The sequence below is a fragment of the Sceloporus occidentalis genome, unplaced genomic scaffold (genome assembly GCF_023333645.1).
Source record: "Sceloporus occidentalis isolate IW3139 unplaced genomic scaffold, rSceOcc1.0.p SCAF_1, whole genome shotgun sequence".
In the NCBI taxonomy this organism is placed as follows: Eukaryota; Metazoa; Chordata; class Lepidosauria; order Squamata; family Phrynosomatidae; genus Sceloporus; species Sceloporus occidentalis.
The window spans coordinates 265,915,144-265,936,680 of NW_028316981.1; the positions used below are offsets into that span (position 1 = coordinate 265,915,144).

The 21,537-nt window shown below is 40.7% G+C and overlaps 1 protein-coding gene across 3 annotated transcripts in view; it reads left to right on the forward strand.

The window, feature by feature from the left end:
* Window positions 1-21,537, forward strand: part of KIAA0825 (KIAA0825 ortholog) — a 258,455-nt gene that overhangs the window by 183,729 nt on the left and 53,189 nt on the right. The window contains exon 20 of one of the 3 annotated variants that reach the window (XM_089493062.1): window positions 16,316-16,404. The exons of the other annotated variants lie outside the window; for them this stretch is intronic. Coding sequence (XP_089349188.1) covers window positions 16,316-16,404 — 89 coding nt within the window. The remainder of the gene's footprint in view (window positions 1-16,315; window positions 16,405-21,537) is intronic. 3 annotated transcript variants of the gene reach the window in all.

Sequence of the window (21,537 nt, forward strand, 5' to 3'; positions counted from 1 at the left end):
AAGGCACATATACAGAGAGACAGAGATTTGTACATTAATGCTAGCTGGATTGCTGTCAGTAATGGAGTGGTAGACCTATTTCTTGGGGGTTTTATTGACTGAAGTCTATGTAGTCAGATTCAAATTGAGCCCAATAGCTCACAAGCATTCAGTAGAGAGATTTCAGAATAGGTGTGGTATGTTCTCTCACACCTTGGAGTTTGCACTAGCTGCAGCCTTTGAATTGTCATTAAGGGAAACCCTACATAGGATACATTGTAATAGTCTAGTCAGAAACACCTGACTAGACATATACTAGACATAGACAAACATTAATTACCCTACTGGGCTATCCTCATCCAGAAACAGGCATAGCAAGTGACTAGTTTTAGAAAGCAATAAACAGTTCTTATCACTGAGGCCATCTGGCCCTTCAATAACAGTTTTGGAATATTTATTATTATTATTATTATTATTATTATTATTATTTATTAACAGTATTTATATTCCATCTTTTTCACAAGAATGGCATTCAAAATTGCTTACACATTCATCAGTGACTACTGAAACTATGTGCCTGCTCTGCAAGACACAATGCTAACCTTATACAAAACAGTGTTATCTGCCTAATTCCTGAACCAGGACCTGGGAATTACTTATCTACCCTGTTTTATCAGCATTTAATTTCACTGTATCACTACCACTGTATCAAGGCAGCAGTCTAATCTCATGCAGAGCTTCTTTTGATACAAATGAAATGGAATAATAGAGCTGGGTGTCATCTGATGTCATTCCCAGATGACACCCCCCAGTGTTTTTATATAAATATTAAGCAATGTAGAAGACAATCTGGAATCTTACAGCCCCTAACAATGTAACTGCATTGCAGCTGAGCAGAAGTATCCCAATCTCATCTCTGACAATCACTCTGAAGCAAGTAATTGGACTTCTGTAATCCAGTGCCTCCAGCATCCACCCCAGGAGGATACCATGAGCAATGGTATTCATTGCCAAAAGGCTGAAAAGTATTGATGGTGTAGTATTATCTCTATATCTCCTCTGAGGAAAATAACAAATCAAGTAGACCAAGGCTATTTCCAGGCTTGAAGTGGGTCTTGATAGGGTCTGTTTCATCCAGGACCATATTTATTTAATGGCTTAGTGGTTAAGATGCCAGTTCTTACAATCATAAGGTCAGAAGGTTGGCAGTTCAATGCCCAAACACTGTGTGACAGAGTGTACTCCCATCACTTGTCCCAGCTTCTGCCAACCTAGCCGTTCGAAAGCATGCAAAAACAAGTAGATAAATAGGTACCACTTGATTTGAACATCATGTAAGGTTTTTTCCCCCTCCCTTCTTTCCCTGCCTTTTTTCTCCAACCCATCCTGCTTTTTATAAAATCATGCATGATGAACAGATCTGGAAATCTTGAAATTGTGCACACATTTTAGTGCCCTTTTCATTTACCAAATAATGGTACTATACTTTTTGTTCTCTACAGCAAGACGTTTTGCACAGAAATATATTCTTTTTAAAGTACTTTTTAAAAAATAGCGAACACATTATAAGGCGCTTCAAGTGGATTTTTTAATTCTGTGCAATCTTTTTCTCAGCATCAGAAAGTACTGATGGCGTAAAAGAACCTATTCCACTTGTTTGGTTTATAATAGGATTCCTGTTCCAGATTCTAGTATCATATAGCAGCTGGTCACATTTAGTGACCGTCTGCACCAACACTCTCATCTTTTTAGCATTAAAATTAATTTTCCTCAACTTGGCATGTAAAGAGCCTGAGTGTGCCCCTTACCTCATTACCTGAAATTTTACTGTGTCACCAACAGCAGGGGATGTTTTGGGGCAGTTTTTTGGAAATCAAAAATAGAAGCACGGGGAATATTAACTTCTACAGACTTTGCTGAGGCAGCAGCCATTACAACCTCTAAATGTAGTTCCTCCTTGTTACATGCCAGTGACTTCTCCTGTGCCCATAAATATTATGGGGTGCTAAGTGAATATGTTGGTGCTTAGTTATTCTTATACAGTGAGAAGAGCAAAGTGAAGTCTTTTATCTGTCTATCTTTTTTTTCTGCCATCTATCTAAAATCTATCATTTGTACATCATTAGCTGGCAACCTTCCTTGCAATCCCTGCATAACATTACAGGACTAAATGGACCTGGAGCCTATATTCCTCCCTAACCAAAAGAAAACCCATAGGATTATGAAGACAAAGTTCAAATAATGGTGTAATGTGGGTGATTTGTGTGCTTCTGCTGGCTTTCTGGGGTGGTGAGGATTCAGTTTACAAAATCTGAATACTTTTAATATATTGTGAACAAATGCTACCTTAGATTTGAGTCCACACCTTCTCCCAACGTAAAAAACAAAAAACAAAATTTAAACTGCAAAAATAAATTCTGTATCTAGTAATACTGATACTGTACTGAATCAGTCATTGAAATAACAAAATGGATGGCAAATCCTGGCTTCAGCACAGTGTAACATGGTAGAGGCAGGGGCAATAAATAGACATGAGATCTTGCTGCAGTATAGAACAAAAGATTTGCTTTTCGTCTTCAGAATAAAGTTTAGTAGCTCCAGTGTTGCTGTACTTATAACAATTGAAAACAATCAGTGGGAAAAAAGGGATAATTTCTGATTCCTACATTTCAACATACCCTGAATGATGTGGAAATAGTGCTCTCTTGACATTTAATCCTGACCTGAGAGATACTCATCTACTGTTCTCTTTTAAGAAGTCTAACTTCGCACAATATCTATCCATATTTCCACAGTTCCTCACCAGGAGAAAACTTTTTCATGTCTTTAAATATGGCTTGCTTCTCTGTGAATGCTCTAACAGCTTCTGTATTTGAAAACATCTATTGAGCCAAAGCAAAAGTGTCATACTTTATTTGAATTATTTTTATATTAAAAATTATGGGTTTTTTACTGTGTTTATGAATTTGTATGCATTCTTTATCTCTGCATAACAAACAAAACACACTGCAGAAATAATCCAGTTTGAGACTGCTTTAAATGCCTTGGCTCAGTGGTAGGTAATCCTGGGAATTGTTGTTTATTGTGGTACCAGAGCTCTCTGACAAAGAAGGCTAAATGTCTCACAATTTCCTAGCATTGAGCCAGGGTAGTTAAAGCAATCTCAAACTGGATTCTTTCTGCAGTGTGTTTTGGACCCCAGTTATAGAAATTATATGTAGATTTATGGTATATGTAGATTTTTTCATCACTTTTACCATACTTTTTATTATTTTACTTTTACTTCCATCCTTATCAGGATACAAAGATATACCATGATAGTCTGTAGAATCAGTATGCAGAGAGATCTTGTAGCATCTTTGAGACTAAAGAAAGAAGTTGGCAGCATGAGCTTTCATAGACTTAAGTCTACTTCCTCAGATGCATTCAGAATAGTTTACCTAAATACAATAACACAATATAAAGTATAAAAACAGTTAAAGAATGAAGCTACTACAACACTGTTGCATCAAAAGGAGAGGTTTAAACTGCAAATCTAGCACTTTTTTCTAGAAAATAGAGTGGTGGGGGCACAGAGAACAGTTAATCTGTACATCCGCCTCAGTCCTCAGATATAGGCAGCAACAAAGAAGGCCTTGTTCCATTCCACAGTATATCTAACTCTCTTGATTTTGAGAATGCCTCACATATCCTCACCAGCACTTTTTAATGTATGTGTATGTTACAAGAGGAGAAGAATGCTCTTTGATATGAATGTCACAAACATGAAGATCTTTAAAGTACAGCAACATCATTTTGAATTTGCCTGGAATTTTATTTTCATTTCTGGTCCATTGTCCAATCTATACAGAAATAACAGAATGGGGAGCAACTTTTAACCCCCAAAAATACTATTAAATAGGACTAAATATGAATAAAAACTGCTGCAGGGTAACAGACTTGATTTGACAAGGCTCATTTGGTACCCACTAAACAACTTAAGTTTAAGACTGGATTTTTTGCAGGATTTGTCTTGTGCAAATCATTAACATATTTGATATTGAGTATCCACAATTGATTATGTGTTTTTAAAAACTATTTTAGTTTAATAACAATAATTAATAAAGAATTATCTTTTATATAACTAAAATTAGCATATAGGGAAACCAAATCACACTGAACTACAAATCAAATTATTAAAAACAAAAATAAAAGGATTAACAGACAAATAGGAGAACTGTGGTTTCTAATTTGCTGTCTTGTGCTTCTATGATACTGAATATATCCACTCCTTTTATTACTCAAAACTTAACCTAATAATAAAACATATTTTAAAATGAGCTTTAAAATGAATCTATAAACCTCTGCATAGTACGACTGTTCTTTGCAATTGATTATGCCATTTCATATAATATGATGTTATTGTTGTTTTTTTATACCCTGCTTTGCCAAGACTCAAGGCAGCCTACAAAAATTAAAACCAATACAGATACAAACATTTATAGGTAGAAAAAAACATTACTGTTAAAATATAATTAAGATAGGCATAAAATTGAAAAAAAAATTAAAACATATCCATCAAAAAATCAAGAAATAAAAATACCTGCAATATAGCACAGTATTAAAAGTCCTTTCAGGAGTTCAGGCTGTACTGGATGACACCCCAGAAGAGGGTTAACACCCGGTCAGTCCCCCACTCCCTGCAGGGCCTTCCTGGGGCTTTGGGTCCTGTATCCAGGCCGCCACAAGGCCTTGGATGCCCTGTCTGGGCTGCTGCAGGGCCACACACACAATTCACTGGTGTGTGCTCCCATGTGGCATGCAGGCCAGAAGTTCCGCCCCCAGAAGCCCTGCCCCGGATGTCCTGCCCCAGATGTCACCAGGTCGGGTGATGTCACTGTTTCTCAATCTTGCACAACAAACAAAAAACAGTGGAGTCTTACGGTACATAACAATATAGTGTATCACCGAGACAGCAAACATTAAGGGTATGAAATTAAAACAGATTAGAGCAGATTATGGGTTTTCTTAGAAGATTGGTAAAACTATTTTCTGACCTAGGTGAAACTGTGGCCCGGTACAAACCGGCACCAATTCTAGGGCTCTAGAGTGCGCAGCAACCGCACATTCTGGAACCCTAGTTCGTGCTAGCGGCACCATGACTGTGCGACCCTGCCAACCCGGGCCATGCATCCATCATGAAACAAGGTGCCACGTCCACATGTACAGGCACCACGCTTGCGTAATGGACGTGACACAGTGGCGGCAATGGCACACTGATGACATCATCTGTGCATGCCCCAAAGAACCCATTTTTTTCCAGGTTCTTTTTGACGCGGAGGGACGCCGCACAGTTTGGCTGCTGTCGCGTCCCTCTGGAGAAAAACTGGACGCCTCCAGCCTACCCTTTTGGGGCAGTCTGGAGAGCCCCTGTGAAACAACCTTCATAATTCTAATCATAGCTACTGAAGGATACATCACAAATCTGGTCACCCATTTTGCAGATGGATACTGAAGTACAACATTCAAAATCAGTAGTTTTTAATCATAGGAAGGCAGTGGTTCAAATGACTTCCTTCTGTCTAGACTAGACTAGACTAGACTACAGACAGTGATTACACTGGCAATGGTTAAGTGATGAGCATATAGAGGTGTGAAAGGCCTTGCAAACAACAACAATTTGACCAGTGGTTCAGTCATCAATCCAAATTGGTTTGGTGAAATGGCTGTGAGATAAAGGTTCACCCAAGAGAAAGTAAAATCTTGATGGTTTGTTTCAAACAGAAAACACAGTTTGGATTGAGCACGGGCAGACTGGAATACCTATAGATGCATCACAACCCTGGATCAATGTGTAGAAAGCTTACATGCTGCTTCTAGGACTCTAGCAATGACTATGTCTGGAAATTGTGATTTGAGTCTCCAGGCAATTAAACAAAAGTGTGAAGAGATCTGGATGTTGAAGCATGCTACCATGAGCACATCTAGGTCTTGTGGCAACCAAATGAATATTCCCTTGAACAGAAGAAGAGGGCTGAACTATAGCTGCCAGGGCAACTATAGAGTAAGAATAAGCAGGATACATTCCACTTCATCACCCCTCATCTTCACTGGAACTTTAATGATCAGGTGGAAACAAAGAAAGGCTCTTTGGACATGAACACACCCACACTGATCCACCAGATACCTGAAGTCCATTCCTGCACTGATAAAGTACCTTTTGCATTTCTTGTTGAGGTAGCATGTGAACATGCCTGACATGGGTGCACCCCACCTGGAGATACTATAGTCAGCATGAAATACTATAGTCACAATGAACTAATCATAGTTGTTTGGTTGCAACTGAGATGCCCCATGAGGATGTTATTGTGTTGAAAATAAGGTAGTGAAGAATGTACAAATCTCAAAGGATTGTTAAGCGAAATAGAGTCCCTCCTTATTTGTTCACATAAAACATGGCTATTACATTGTGTGCTACAAACTGAATTACTCTAAGTGAAGCAAATGATTTGAATGCTCTAATCATTTTGATGACTCTGAGGATTTGAAGAACATTGACAAGTGTAGCCGCCATTTCCCTTGGACTTGCAGTGAATGTTCCAACTGAGAAGTTAGAATTTATAATCACAGGCACCAGGAAGCAGCACCCTGGCAGCGGTAGTAGGGCTTGGGAGCGTGCACCAACCGCACACTCCCAAGCCCTATGACATGCGGGCAGTGACATTATTGAGTGGCACCACCCACGTGAGGGCCTGTGGATGACGTGTGGGTGTCTTGAGCACCCACACGTCTCTTAGAAGAAGCAGTGTCATAGGGCTGCATTTCAGCCCTTACGACGCCGCAAAAAAGAAGTTGCTTTAGGCGAGTTCTTTTTTGCAGCACAGCTTTGCTCCATGATTTGGTTGCTGCGGCAACACTGCGCAGCAAAGAGGGCCGACGTTTCACTGCCAATGTGTACCGGCCCATAGTGACAGTAAAAGAATACTATGGCAGCCAGAAAAACAAGATGGGCACTACATTGCAGGTCACTATTTACAAATAAATTATTTATTATTTTATTTATTTCATTTGTATGCTGCCTTTCACTCAGAAGGGACCCACAGAAATGTCCTCACAACCTTTTTCTTTTGGCTGTTTCTTTCCCAAGTGGCGTGTGTGGTAAAATACTGCTGTGGAGTTCTGGAAGAGAGCCTAGAAAAATGAGTCACTGCTGTTGTCATAAAGCCTAAAATGTGTTGAAAGACATAGACCATAGGACGATGAACTACAAACATTTGTTGAGCTAAAGTAACGAGATTCATGAATTGTCACTTGAGAGGAAGGCTCTTTTGGATCTCATATCCAGAAATGCACCAGTGTAATGAATTTATTAGGCAGGTCAGGCACACATTGAGACGTCCTGTGGTTGCTTAAAGGCCCTCTAATCCAACAATAAGGTCAGAGTGAGATGTGAGTACACACCACAAGGAAGCAGTCATCAAGGAAACAGAACACTGTGACATACCAAGTCACCATTACATTCATGCACTCTATAGACACTTGAGATTAGCCCAAAGGGTAGGGCTTTGAATTAATAAAGAGGAAAAAAAACTGACAGAAGCTACTAGGTATTTGCAGTGATACAGACATAGGGTGACAGGAAAATAAGAAATTGTGAGGTCCATCATCATGGACCTATTGGCTTGACAGAGCAGAAGAATGAATGAATGAATGAGATTTTTTTTATTTTTTTTTAATATTTATTTGTTTTTTATTTTATTCCACATACATAGTTATACTCACATTCACATCTTACAGACTCTCAATTCCCTTCCCCTCTCCCTTCCCCTTTCCCTCCCTCTCCGCCCCTTCTCCTTCCTTCCCCCCCGCTTTTTCCCTTCCCAACCCATTTTTCCTATCTCTTTATCTTTTCCTCTTTACATTCTCTTCTTCCCATTGACCTATTCCAATACTGTTCTATTATATTCCATACATCATCATCTTCATCTTCCTCGTCTTCTTCCTTTCTTTTTATACTTCGGGAAAGTCTGTCTGCATCTTTCATTTCCATCACCTTATTCAACCAATCCTCTATACTTGGTATTTGCGTTGTTTTCCATCTTTGTGCATATAGTAGTCTTGCCGTCGAAATCATATACAGAATTATCCTCCAATATTTCCTCTATATTTCTTTCTCTACTTTACAGGTCATATTCAACAAATATAACTCCGGAATCTTTTGAAATCTTCCCCCTGTTATTTCTTTCATCACCCAATGTATCCCGTTCCAGAATTGTTTAGCTTTTGTGCATGCCCACCACATGTGGTAAAAGGTTCCCTCTGCTTTTTTACACTTCCAGCATGTCTTATTTGTGTTTTTATACATTTTAAATATCTTAACCGGCGTAATATACCACAAATAAAACATTTTATAATAATTTTCTTTTAAATTTTGGGCTAAAGTAAATTTATTCGTTTTTCCCCACGTTCTTTCCCACTCATCCAGATTTATATTATGTTGCATCATTTGACTCCATTTTGTCATATTCTCCTTTATCCTTTCTTTTTCCAAATCCCTTTCTAACAGCTCCGCATAGTATTTGGATATTTTCTTCTTATTCTGTTTTTCAAAGATTATCTTATCTAACTCATTTTTAGAGGTTTCTATTCCCTCTTGTTTTGCATCTTTCTTGAGCCTTTCCTCCAATTGCTTATATGGGAACCATTCTATCCTCATATTTTCCTTTTCTAATTTTTCTCTGGATTTTATTTTTAAGTTTCCCTTCTCATCCTCCTCTAGTATTTGTTCATATCTTATCCATTGTTCCTTACTCCTTCTAAACTTCCCGAAATGGGCCTCCTGCGGTGACGTCCATTGGGGTATTCTCCTATAAAACTTCTTCTTATAATGTTCCCATATCCTTAATAGTCCTTTTCTTATAATGTGGTTTTTAAATTCCTTATCCTCCTTCCATTTCTTATATACTAGGTATGCGTGCCACCCATGCTTATTATTATGGCCTTCTAAACATAATAATCTCTCATTTTTTAACTTAATCCAGTCTTCGACCCATACCATTCCGCATGCATAGTAATATTTTTGTAACTCTGGTACTCCTAAATCCCCTCTACTTTTATGATCTATCAGGTTGTCCCATTTTATTCGTGCTTTTCTTCCCGCCCAAATGAAGTTCGATAGTTCTTTTCTCCATTCCCTAAAGCACTTGTCTGTATTTATAATCGGGAGGTTCTGGAATAAGTATAGGCGCTTGGGCAGCACGCTCATTTTTATTGCCGCCATTCTCCCTAATAAGGAGAGGCGTAGCCTTGCCCAACTCCCTAATTCCTCCTTTATTTCCTTCCATTTTTTCTGGTAGTTGTTTTCATACAAATCTCCAACTCTTTTTGTTATCCACACTCCCAAGTATTTAACTTTATTTTGGATTTTAAATTTTGTAATCTCCTCTAGCTCTTTTTCTTCTTGTTTTGTCATATTTTTTGTAATTATAACTGTTTTCTCCTCATTAATCTTTAGCCCAGCTACTTCTCCAAACTCTTTTATAGGTTTTTTTAATTCTTTTATGTTGAGTAATGGATTTTCCATATATACTGCGACGTCGTCTGCATTGGCTTTGACCTTATAAGATTGATCTTTTATCTTTACTCCTTGTATTTTTCCATTTTGTCTTATGTTCTGTAATAGAACCTCAATAATCATAATATATAACAAAGGGGACAGTGGGCACCCCTGCCTTGTCCCCTTCTGGATCACCACTTCCTCAGATTTCTCCCCATTGACTATCACCTTAGCTCTTTGATCTTTGTACAATTCTATTATCCATTTTAAGAAATTTTCTCCAACTTGCATTTTCTCCAGTAACGCATACATAAACTCCCAACTTATATTATCGTATGCTTTCTCTGAGTCAATGAATATAATAGCAGCTTTCTTTTCTCTATTTTTTTTGTTTGTTTTTTATTTATATACCGCTATTCCAAAGATCATAGCGGTGAACAGCAAGTAAGCTAATTAGCAAGTAAGCTAAATTGCCCCCAACAGTCTGGGTACTCATTTTAGCGACCTCGGAAGGATGCAAGCCTGAGTCGAGCTTGGGCCCTTTTGCTGGTCTTGAACTCGCAACCTTGTGGTTTCGAGTGAATGGCTGCAGTACAGGCATTTAACCACTGCGCCACCAGGGCTCTATTAGTGTTATAATATTCTAATATATCTATTCTCATGAAACTCACCCAAATTTCTATCTTTTCTCTCTTATTTTTTCTTATCCCTTACTTTCTTCAGTATCTTGCTTAATTCTTTCATAAATCTCTTTAGCTTTTTCTATTATGTCTAGTCTGTACCGTTTTTGCTTATAATTGAAAGAAATGCCTTCTACTCCATCCCATCTAAACTCTATTTCTGCCTTTAACAATAACCTTGTCAAGAATTTATACTCTTGTCTCCTCTTTAGGATTTGACTCGGGATATCTTTAAACACTCTTAACTCTTCATTGTCCACCATTAATTTCTTAGCATAGCTTTTTCGGATTATTAAATCCTTTATCTTTGTCCTCACCAGATATATTACAATATCTCTCGGCACTTTCCTTTCTCTGGCCACTATGAATTAATTCTAAACATTCTGTCAATTTCTAATTCCAATTTTCCTTCCTCTATTTCCAATTTTTTTTCCAAAGCTGGGATTATCCTTTCTGCCAGATTTTCATTGGGGTCTTCTGATAGCCCTCTAAGTTTTATACATTTCTCTCTCTGTTTTAACTCTAATTGTGTCGTTCTCCACTCCTCCTGTTGTAGTCTTTCTTTAACCTGTTTTGATGTTCTTTCTAGGTCATGTGTCCTCACTCTTAACTCTTTTATATCTTTCTTAACTTGTCCTACTTCTTCTGATATCTTTTCTATTTTACTGCCTATCTTATCTACTTCTTTTCTCACTTCTTCCTTAATTTCCTCCCTGTTTTCCTTCATTTCCTTTTTCATGTCCTGTTTAAACGTCTTAAATTCTTCCAGCAGATTAGCTATTTGCATCGCTACATCTATTTGTCTTTCTGGTGATACTGAAGGCGACCTTCCCTGTGTTTGTGACATTTTTTGTGACTGCTTAAACTGCCTGGTGGTTGGCCTTTTACTCATTCTACTTTTTATTCTCTATTTGTCTCCCAGGGGATCCGTTCTCTATGTTTACCTCTTGCTTTCTCCGCACTTGTTCACAGACTCTCCGTTCTGTTATGATTTACCAAATAAAGGGCCAAAACTCCTGGTTCCTTCTTTCCTCAAGACCTTCTTTCCCCACTATCCTTCCAACCTTACTTTATTATTCCCCATAGAAACCCTTGTGAGTGCCTTCTTTACCTCCCCTCTTCCTTGGAGAGGTCTCTGTCCAGCTGTTTGGATCTTGCTCTTCTCAGCCGGCGCACCCTTTATTGGTCTACAGCCTGGTCGGTTTTACACCTTCCCCAGGCTGTACTGCGGACCCAGCAACTATCTTTTCTTTGCTTCTTTCCCCTTATTTGCCCTATATTTTCATGGGTTATTTACTCCGCTTTTTCCCTCAGCTTCCTTGACTTTTGGGCAGCTCTCAATCCCCTATTATTAAATGCGGTGGGGTAGGGATTTAGAGGCCATCTCTCTCCATATCCTTCTCTTCTCCTACTCCCCTCCTCTCAATATTCTAATTCACCATTATCACCCCCAACTATTTCTTTACCTTTATTTTTTATTTTACTACCCTTATTTCTCTACCTTACTTCTGCATTCTTCTCTTGGTTTATAATGCATTGGGGGCTTTATCTCCCTATTACTCAGCCCCGCCTCTTCCCTTACTCCGCTTTTGCCAAGGGGAAAAAAAAGAGAGAAAAGGAGGAGAGGAGGGGCACACCGCCGCCGCTTGGGCTGGGGAGCGGTGGGGGCTATATGCCCCTGGTGTTCCGGCTCCGCCTCCTCCCTTGCGCCGCCGCCGCCGAAAAAGGAACGCCGCCTCCGCTTGGGCTGGGGAGCGGTGGGGGCTATATGCCCCTGGTGTTCTGGCTCCGCCTCCTCCCTTGCGCCGCCGCCGCCGAAAAAGGAACGCCGCTGCCCTGAATGAGATTTTATTTATATACCGCTATTCCTTCGATCACGGCGGTTTACAAGATAATAATGAAATACAATACAGCGCAGAACAAAAAAATTACAGATAAAAATTAAACCACGAAAATCCCCCATATTAAACCATATAATAAAATTTATCATTAAAAATCCATCATTCATACCTAATAATTAAAACCAGTTAAAATCAATAAACAATCTAAACAACACGCAATACACCGGAGAAGATGACAGTCAGGACATGTGGGGGAAGGCTTGGCGGAATAAGTGAGTCTTGAGATTTTTCTTAAATGACTCCAGGGAGGGGGCCGAGCGGAGCTCATCAGGGAGAGAGTTCCAAGACTGCGGGGCCACCGCAGAGAAAGCCCTTTGCGCAGTCCCTACGTATCTCATCTTAGGAACTCTCAAAAGTTTTTTCCCACCTGACCTGAGAGTGCGGGGCGGATTGTATGGGGAGAGGCGGTCCTCCAAGTACTCTGGGCCCAAGCCATTTAGGTCTTTATAGGTAATAACCAACACCTTGTATTGAGCCCGGAAGCGGATTGGCAGCCAATGCAGATCTTTCAATATGGGTGTTGTATGGCTGGCCCTGGAACTACCAGTGACCAGCCTTGCGGCCATATTTTGAACCAACTGCAGCTTCCAAGTTTGGTATAAGGGTTGCCCCATGTAGATCGCATTACAGAAATCAAGTCGAGAAGTTACCAGTGCGTGTACTACTGTTTCAAGGTTCCCCCGGTCCAGGTAGGGGCGCAGCTGGCGTATCAGACGAAGCTGATAGCAGGTACTTCTAACCATCGCATCCACCTGAGGAGTCAGGTGAAGCGACGAGTCCAGAAGCACCCCCAAACTGCGAACAGTGTCCTTCACGGGGAGTGTGACCCCGTTCAGGACAGGTGGACAAATTTCCTTCCCAGGACCGGGAGAGCCTATCACAAGTACTTCCATTTTCTCTGAATTCAGGCTGAGTCTGTTTTCCCTCATCCAGCCCATTACCGACTCCAGACAGGCATTGAGTGGAGAGATGCCATCCCTAGTCACTGCATCAGTCGGAGACACAGAGAAAACTATTTGGGTGTCATCAGCATACTGATAACACCGCGCCCCGTATCTCCGGATGATCTCTCCCAGCGACTTCATGTAAATGTTGAATAGCATAGGGGACAAGATCGCTCCCTGAGGGACCCCAGATGTCAGGGCCCTCCTATCGGAACGACAGTCCTCCAGCTCCACCATCTGGAACCTACCTGAGAGGTAGGAACGGAACCACTGTAGAGCAGTGCCCCCGATTCCCAACTCCCCCAGGCGATCCAGAAGGATACCGTGGTTGATGGTATCGAAGGCCGCAGAGATGTCCAAGAGCACTAACAGGGACACGCTACCCCTGTCCACGCCCAGACGGAGATCATCGGCTAGGGCGACCATGGCAGTCTCAACCCCATAGCCCGCCCAGAAACCGGTTTGAAACGGGTCCAGATAATCCGTCTCCTCCAAGACCCTCTGTAGCTGGGAGGCAACCGCTCTCTCGATCAACTTCCCTAAAAATGGCAGCAGTGACACAGGCTGATAATTATTTTGAATTAGGGGGTCAAGGGAGGGCTTCTTTAATAAAGGTTTTACAATGGCCGTTTTAAGATTAGATGGAAAACGGCCCTCCCCGAATGATGAATTGATAATACGATGCAACATTTCTGTTGTCACCGTTCCCCCCTGAACTGCCAGCCATGAAGGGCAGGGATCAAGAGAGCAGGTCGTCTTCCTAACATTACCGAGGATCTTGTCCACATCCTCGATACTTACAGACTCAAAATTATCCAGTACAACTGAGTCCACGGAAGCTCTGGACGCCTCTACTCTTGATTCTGAACCAATAACAGCGTCAAGATCAGCTCTTAGCCAAGAGATTTTATTCGCGAAGAAGTTGTTGAACTCGTCACAGCAGGCTTTAGATGGCTCCAATAATGGGTTCGGGGGGGGAGCCAACTGAGTGAGCTCTCTCACAACCCTGAACAGCTCTGCTGGACGCGACTCCGCGGACGCAATACGTGCAGCATAGAACGAAAGAAAGTTTCTTTGGCCAGACTTATTTGTTTGTTTATAGAAGAATCATAGAATCGTAGAATTGGAAGAGACCACAAGGGCCATCCAGTCCAACCCCCTGCCATGCAGGAAATCTCAATCAAAGCATTACCGACAGATGGCCATCCAGCCTCTCCTTAAAGGCCTCCAAAGAAGGAGACTCCACTACACTCCGAGGGAGTTTGTTCCACTGTCGAACAGCCCTCACTGTCAGGAAGTTCCTCCTAATGTTGAGGTGGAATCTCTGTTCCTATAGCTTGCATCCATTGCTCCGGGTCCTGTTCTCTGGAGCAACAGAAAACAAGCTTGCTCCCTCCTCAATATGACATCCCTTCAAATATTTAAACAGAGCTATCATATCACCTCTTAACCTTCTTTTCTCCATGCTAAACATCCCTAGCTCCCTAAGTCATTCTTCATAGGGCATGGTTTCCAGACCCTTCACCATTTAAGTCACCCTCCTTTGGACATGCACCAGTTTCTCAATGTCCTTTTTGAATTGTGGTGCCCAGAACTGGACACAGTATTCCAGGTGAGGCCTGACCAAAGCAGAATATAGTGGCACCATTACTCCTCTTGATCTAGACACTATACTTCTATTGATGCAGCCTAAAATCGCATTGGCCTTGTTAGCATCGCACTGTTGACTCATGTTCTCTCATATTTTAATTCAGGCTGGAAAAGTATTCAGGTACTCCTAATACATTTCTTTTTTGGAGTGATCAGTACAAGTCTCCTCAGCAAAAATTCCCAAACCTCACAGCCTGACCCTGAGTTTCAGGGCATAGTTTCTCTTTTACGCAACCCTTGGGGCAAGGGGAAGGGATTTCATGTCATGAGGCTAGCTTGAAAAACTCTGTGTGTGTGTTGTTATTTATTAGACTTGGGTGTTTTTCATTTGATTGGCATACTCTGTGCAATTGTGGGTGATGCTTAACAATGTCACTGGTGGCTGACCCTTTTAACATCAGACATGTAAAATCACCAAAGGACATCCCTAGCTCCCAGGGTTTTGATACAGAAATTTGAGAATCTGGAAGAGTTACAATCTGGCAACCTTATTCACAGCACATATCTAAATGTGTAGAACCAAACTAAGTAAGCTCTGCTAGTGTCCTGTAAATAGAAAAACAATTCTACAATTCTAAACCAGTCAGTATGAATCCTCTATTTATATATTTTGAAATCTACAGTGTATAAGACAAATTATCTAGATCCATTTCAGTCTTGCTTTAGTGTGAGATACAGATAATTACCTCTGTGGAGAACCTGTGCTTACAACTGGACAGGGGGAGTGTATTCCTGTTGGTTGTGCTGGATCTTTCAGTGGTTTTTGATATCATCTGCCATTTCGTCCTTCTGGGCCACACTGCCAAGTATGAGGCATTGTCTTACAGTGGCTGCCCTTGAAGGCGAGGCACTCAGAAATTGGTTCTGGAGACTCATGTTTAACTTTTTGGCCATTGACCTAGGAAGTCCTTTAGGGTACTGTTCTGTTTGCCTGTGCTTTTTTCTTGTATGGAGGAAACCACTGGGATAGATCATGTTGAGTTTTTGGGTCAAGTGTCACCAGTGTGCTATGATACTTTCCTCTCTTACTGCATCCCACTTAATTCCAGAGAAACTGTTTCCATGCCCAGGTTCCAGCAGCGACCAGGTGTGCATTTGCACATCTGAAACTAATGCACCAGGTATACCAATTTCTGCTGAACTGGCTGTGGTGACAAGTGCTTTCGTTACATGCCATTTAGATTACTGTAATATTGTTCATATGGGGCTGCCTTTGAAAGGAACTCAGAAATTATAGTTGGCCCAAACAGATACAGCCAGTTTGTTAACTGGGGCTGGTTACAGGGAACATACAAGTATCTTGCTGCAGCAAGTTGACTGCCTGCCAATCTATTTCCAGACACACTTCAAATTAGGGATCATGACCTGTAAAATCCTTGGGCGAAGAATATCTTAAGGACCATATCTCCTTACATGAACCTGTTGTAGCTCTTAAGATTTTTGAGGCAATACTTGAGTCCCACCACCTTCCCAGGTTTGATTGGTATATAGAAGGGAAATGGCCTTCTCAGTGACTGCTTCCAAATTTTAGAACTCCCTCACTGGAGAAGCTAAGATGGCTCCATCCTTGCTCTCTTTCTGCCAGTAAATGGCCTAATTCCCACTTACTTTATTGTCTGGTTCCAGATCCGAATTCTTCATTTGGTTCCTGTCCCGGTGTGGTTTCTACTATGTTTGCACCGGGTTGTGTCACAGCAGAGAAGGTCACAGAGAAGGTACGGAGGGGCAAGGGACACTTTTAGATGCCAATAGGCCGGGGCCATTGCAGCTGCCCCCCCCCCCCCCCCCAGTCACAGGGAGCAGGGAGTGGATTCGAATCCACCTGGTTCCCACTTGGCCTGAATTGATTTATTTCTAAATAAATTGATTCAGCCCAAAAAACACTCCATTTTACCAGTGTCTTTTTGACGCGGGCTAAATGGGTAAAAACTGTGGGGCCCCTCTCCGAATCGCTTCAGCGATTCAGATTAAGTGAAAACCTTAGTGGTTTAAACCATAGTGGGAACAAGGCCAGTGAAAGATGTCCTCTTCCAACAGGCTTTCAGTAAGTATCTAAAATAGGCTTTAATAGTATGCTATTGGTGTTGTTATTGTTTTCAGTAGTTAATTCTAATTGGTTTAAATTATGCAGAATGGTTAATTGCTTTTTTGAAAAAAATCTATGTATTACGTCTGATTTTTTGTATGTTTTTAATTTGTTCTGCTTTTATGAATTTACATGATACCTTGAGTCTAAATATTGAGGAAGAGCCATGATATAAATGAATAAAACTATAATACTTGTTTCCATGTCTGTGGCAAGAACCTGCACAGTATGGTAAAGAACAGTAGTCATGATATATACAGAAGGCAGTAATCCAACTTCACTAGTGTGTCTTTCTTGGCAGTTTGTATCATTGGAGTTTTCTGTGTCAAAATTTGTCCCATCCCATTTGTCTGGCTTCATGGAGGACTCTACTTGAGGAGTTTTTGTTACATTAGTACATTGCTGGAACATAAACCTGTTAGGCTCGGCTGAAATATTCCAATTCAAGAATAGGAATAGCCACTGTGGGTGCAGCTCATATTGAGTTTGGCTCTAACAAGGTAACTGATGTCCCAGAACAGTGAGTGTGAGTGTGCGCAGCATCATACATTTGAGACTCATGGGATGAATGAGTTAATCCACTGTATAATAGAGAGTAATCAGATACAGCCCTCAGGACTGCATGTGTTTGCCCATTTTAAGCTTTTTTTTAATCACAAGCTTGGCTATAGAAATGCCATAACATGGATTAACATATCCTTCAAGGCAACATGATGTTAAATGCCTCACTAGAGAACAGAGCCATTAATATGACTGGACAGTTTGAGAACTATTGCTATAAATATTGTTTTAAGTATTCCATATCCTAGCAGTCATTGCCATATGATAGAAAAATTGTCTTTATTTTTCTATCTACTCCTTTTACATTTTAGATTTATCTTAGAATGTACAGGTACATTAAGATTTAAAAATCCATTAATCTCTGTTGTTATTGTTGTTTTATTCAGAAAGTTCTGGCTTTATCACCAGAACACAAATAATGTAAAACCTCCATTCTCTTACTGATATGTTAAAAATAGTAGCTACATTGTACTGATGTTAAAAAATAACAGCATAATATCCCAAGCTAACAGCATTCTTTCAAAACAATATTATCTGGAGATGGAAAGTAAGCATGTATAATTAATGCATTTTCTACTTATCTAAACACTTCTGATTGGATCTTCTTTATTTTGCTTTCCAAGCAATATACTAATGACAGTGATGTCATTTTCTTTTTGAAGTCTTTCTTTTTGTGATAGTCTGATTCCAAGTTAGACCTCTATATGTTAGTGAAGATATTTCATGTTTCTGGTATGCTTCCAGAGCTGTATCATGCAGTGAAGGTTTTATAGTCAGTGTGCAGTGCAGCAGATGTCATTCCATTTGCCTAGGTCCTGCTGACATTTGGAGATGTGGATTAATTGAGCTACAGAATGAAATTTAATTAAAATTAAATACAGACTTGGCCATTGTATCTGTTCATTTCCAGCACTCTAGTGTGTACATTTGTAGTCAGTGCCATAGTTAATTTGTTTAATTAGGATGCTATGTGGGAAAAGCTGTACTTTGTTTTAAACTGTAATACTGAAAGCATAGCTGTTGCCAAGTTCAGCAGTATCACCAGAGCCTTAGTGAAAGGTAAGCCTGATCCGTCTCTTAGAGACATTTGGAGAGTGTTATATTCGTTTTCTGACACACTGAAAGTAATCACAACCTAAAACGGACAAACTTTATAAATACAAGTAAATGTCCTCATTTTATGTAGTAGGGATATCCATCGAATTCAGGTGAACCTCAAAGCATTAACTGAATCAGGCCATTTTGGACCAGTATTGGTGCTTTCCTGGGACAAAGTGGACTTCTTTCTAAAGGTACTAGAACTGAAGCTGGATTCTAACTAAAGCTCCATGTAAGATTCAGAAAACCAAGCGAGAGGGAGAGAAATGTCTTTTAGGTTTCCTTTCAGTGAAGGTATTGCACTTAGGGCGGAAAAATAAAATGCACAGATATAGGATGGGTGACACCTGGCTGAATGAAACTATGTGTGAAAGGGATCTAGGAGTCCAAGTAGACCACAAGTTGAACATGAGTCAACAGTGTGATGCGGCAGCTAAAAAGGCCAATGCTATTTTAGGCTGCATCAATAGAAGTATAGTGTCTAGATCAAGAGAAGTAATAGTGCCACTGTATTCTGCTCTGGTCAGGCCCCACCTAGAATATTGTGTCCAGTTCTGGGCACCACAATTCAGAAAGGACATTGAGAAACTGGAGCGTGTCCAAAGGAGGGCGACAAAAATGGTGAAGGGTCTGGAAACCATGCCCTATGAGGAACGACTTAGGGAGCTGGGGATGTTTAGCCTGGAGAAAAGAAGGTTAAGAGGTGATATGATAGCCCTGTTTAAATATTTGAAAGGATGTCATATTGAAGAGGGAGCAAGTTTGTTTTCTGCTGCTCCAGAGAACAGGACCCGGAACAATGGATGCAAGCTACAGGAAAAGAGATTCCACCTGAACATTAGGAGGAACTTCCTGACAGTAAGGGCTGTTCGACAGTGGAACGCACTCCCTTGGAGGGTGATAGAGTCTCCTTCCTTGGAGGTCTTTAAACAGAGGCTGGATGGCCATCTGTCAGGGATGCTTTGATTTGGATTTCCTGCATGGCAGGGGGTTGGACTGGATGGCCCTTGCAGTCTCTTCCAATTCTACGATTCTATGATTCTATGATTCTATGAAAATAGCAAGGCTGAGAAAAAGGTGGGAAAGAATAAATAGCTCTGGATGACTGACAAGCCTGACATCTATTCCTAATGCTTTATTTTACAAGGGAGTGTCCAAACAGTATGCATTAAGCTAGTGCAAGAACAGAGCCATGAGATGGCTATTTTTCCAGTCCCCTCTCTAAAAAGTCTTATACTCTTTTTCAGTATTATAGGCTTTACATCATAAGCTTGACATCTTCTCCTTCTGAAGCTTTGGATAAGAGGGGGAATTAATTACCAAGTTTTAGGATTAAACCTATACATAAAGCACTGAAGTTGTCCTTATAAAAGTTTTCAGGGTTCCACAAGGAATACAGGGAGATAAACACATCCTTTTAGGGATATTCTCCAAATGGAAATTTGGTTCTTGCATCAAATTCACTGTATCTGTTCATCTGAAACTCGCTAGCTTTCATTCCCTTGAAGATGCAACTATGGCTGTAAATTCCTTCCAGTTTTGTCATGAAATCAAAAATAAACAAACAAACAAAACCCACAAGTTATTGGAAGTTATATCTTTTAAAATAACAGATTTTTAAGGTGTGTAGCACAAGCCCTCCATACCAATTTGTGTGCAATTTGACAGTTTTACAGCAGTGCTAAGGGGTTATTATGCCCAAAAACATCAAATTCTGAGAAGAAAAAAGATTATACCGGCTGAGTATCCCTTATCAGAAAATCCAAAATGCTCCAAAACTTTTTTTTTTCATAGGTGGCTGAGATAGTGACACCTTTGCTTTCTGATGGTTTAGTGTACGGAAACTTTGTTTCACGCACAAAGTTACAGTATTTTAAAATTTATGTATAAAATAATTTTCAGGCTATGCATATAAGGTATCTATGAAACATAAAGAATTTCATGTTTAGACTTGGGTCTCATCTCCAAAACATCGCATTATGTATATGCAAATATTTCAAAATCTGAAACACTTCAGATCCCAAGCATTTCAGATAAGGGATTCTCAGATTCTAATTTACTACTCAGTCTGTAGTAATTTGGGAAAGGAACTAAGACAAGGCATTTGCGATTTCTGAAGCTTGACTTCGGTTGAGAATCCAAATCAAAGTGGACTGGTGTGATTCTGTCAAGCCAAAGGGGCAGTTTTTAAAAACACCAAATCAGGATTTGACCTGGATCTTGCCTTATGTCGCTGCTCTCTATATAGAGCAGGGGTAGGCAACCCTTTTGAGCCGGGGGCCGGGTTGCTGTCCCTCAGACAACTGGGGGGGCCGAAGCCAATAAATAAATAAATAAATAAATAATTTTTTGAAAATTAAATAAATAAATAAACCGGGACAAATGTAGGGCAAAATTTTCAAATGGAGGGCAGTTTTTAAATAAAAAATGGAGGACACACGAAAAAATTTGCTGATTCAAAAAAAATGTTAAGATAAATGCATGTTTCTGAGGCTTCTATAGACAATTGCCCCACCATGCCCCTCGCGTGAGATGCCAAAGGCCCTGGCGGCAATCAGTGGCAGGACTGGGCTGGGGCCAGTCCCAAGGCCTCACCGGGCCACATCTGGCCCGCGGGCCGCAGGTTGCCTACCCCTGATATAGAGATACGTTGTGTATATCCTTAATGTGTAAAGCCTTCATCTGAGCCAAGGATGTCCAAGATCTTGTGTATGGAATCCAACTACAAGTCCCAAGCAGCAATGCCATCCCTAGGGTAGTGCAAGGATAAGCCTGCACCGGGTGACACTTCATAAGAGGGATGATACTCAGTCAGGCCCTCCACCTGTTGGATGGTGAGGAGGAGTAAGCCTGCCTCTCCTGGCTTCACTGCAATGATAGCTTCCTCCCTGAGGAAGAGGCCACCATGGGGGCAAAAAAGGGTGAGCGCACCCCTCCTGGATTTGCTGCGGTGGCAGTTTCCTCCAGAGGAGGGGCCACCACAGTGGTGAAGGACAAAGGCGAGCACATCTGTCTTGCCTTCACTGTGGTTGTGGCATTCTCCTGAGGAGGCCACTGCTTCACCCCTGCCCTAGCCAAAAGGGAACACTGACCCCTTCTCCTT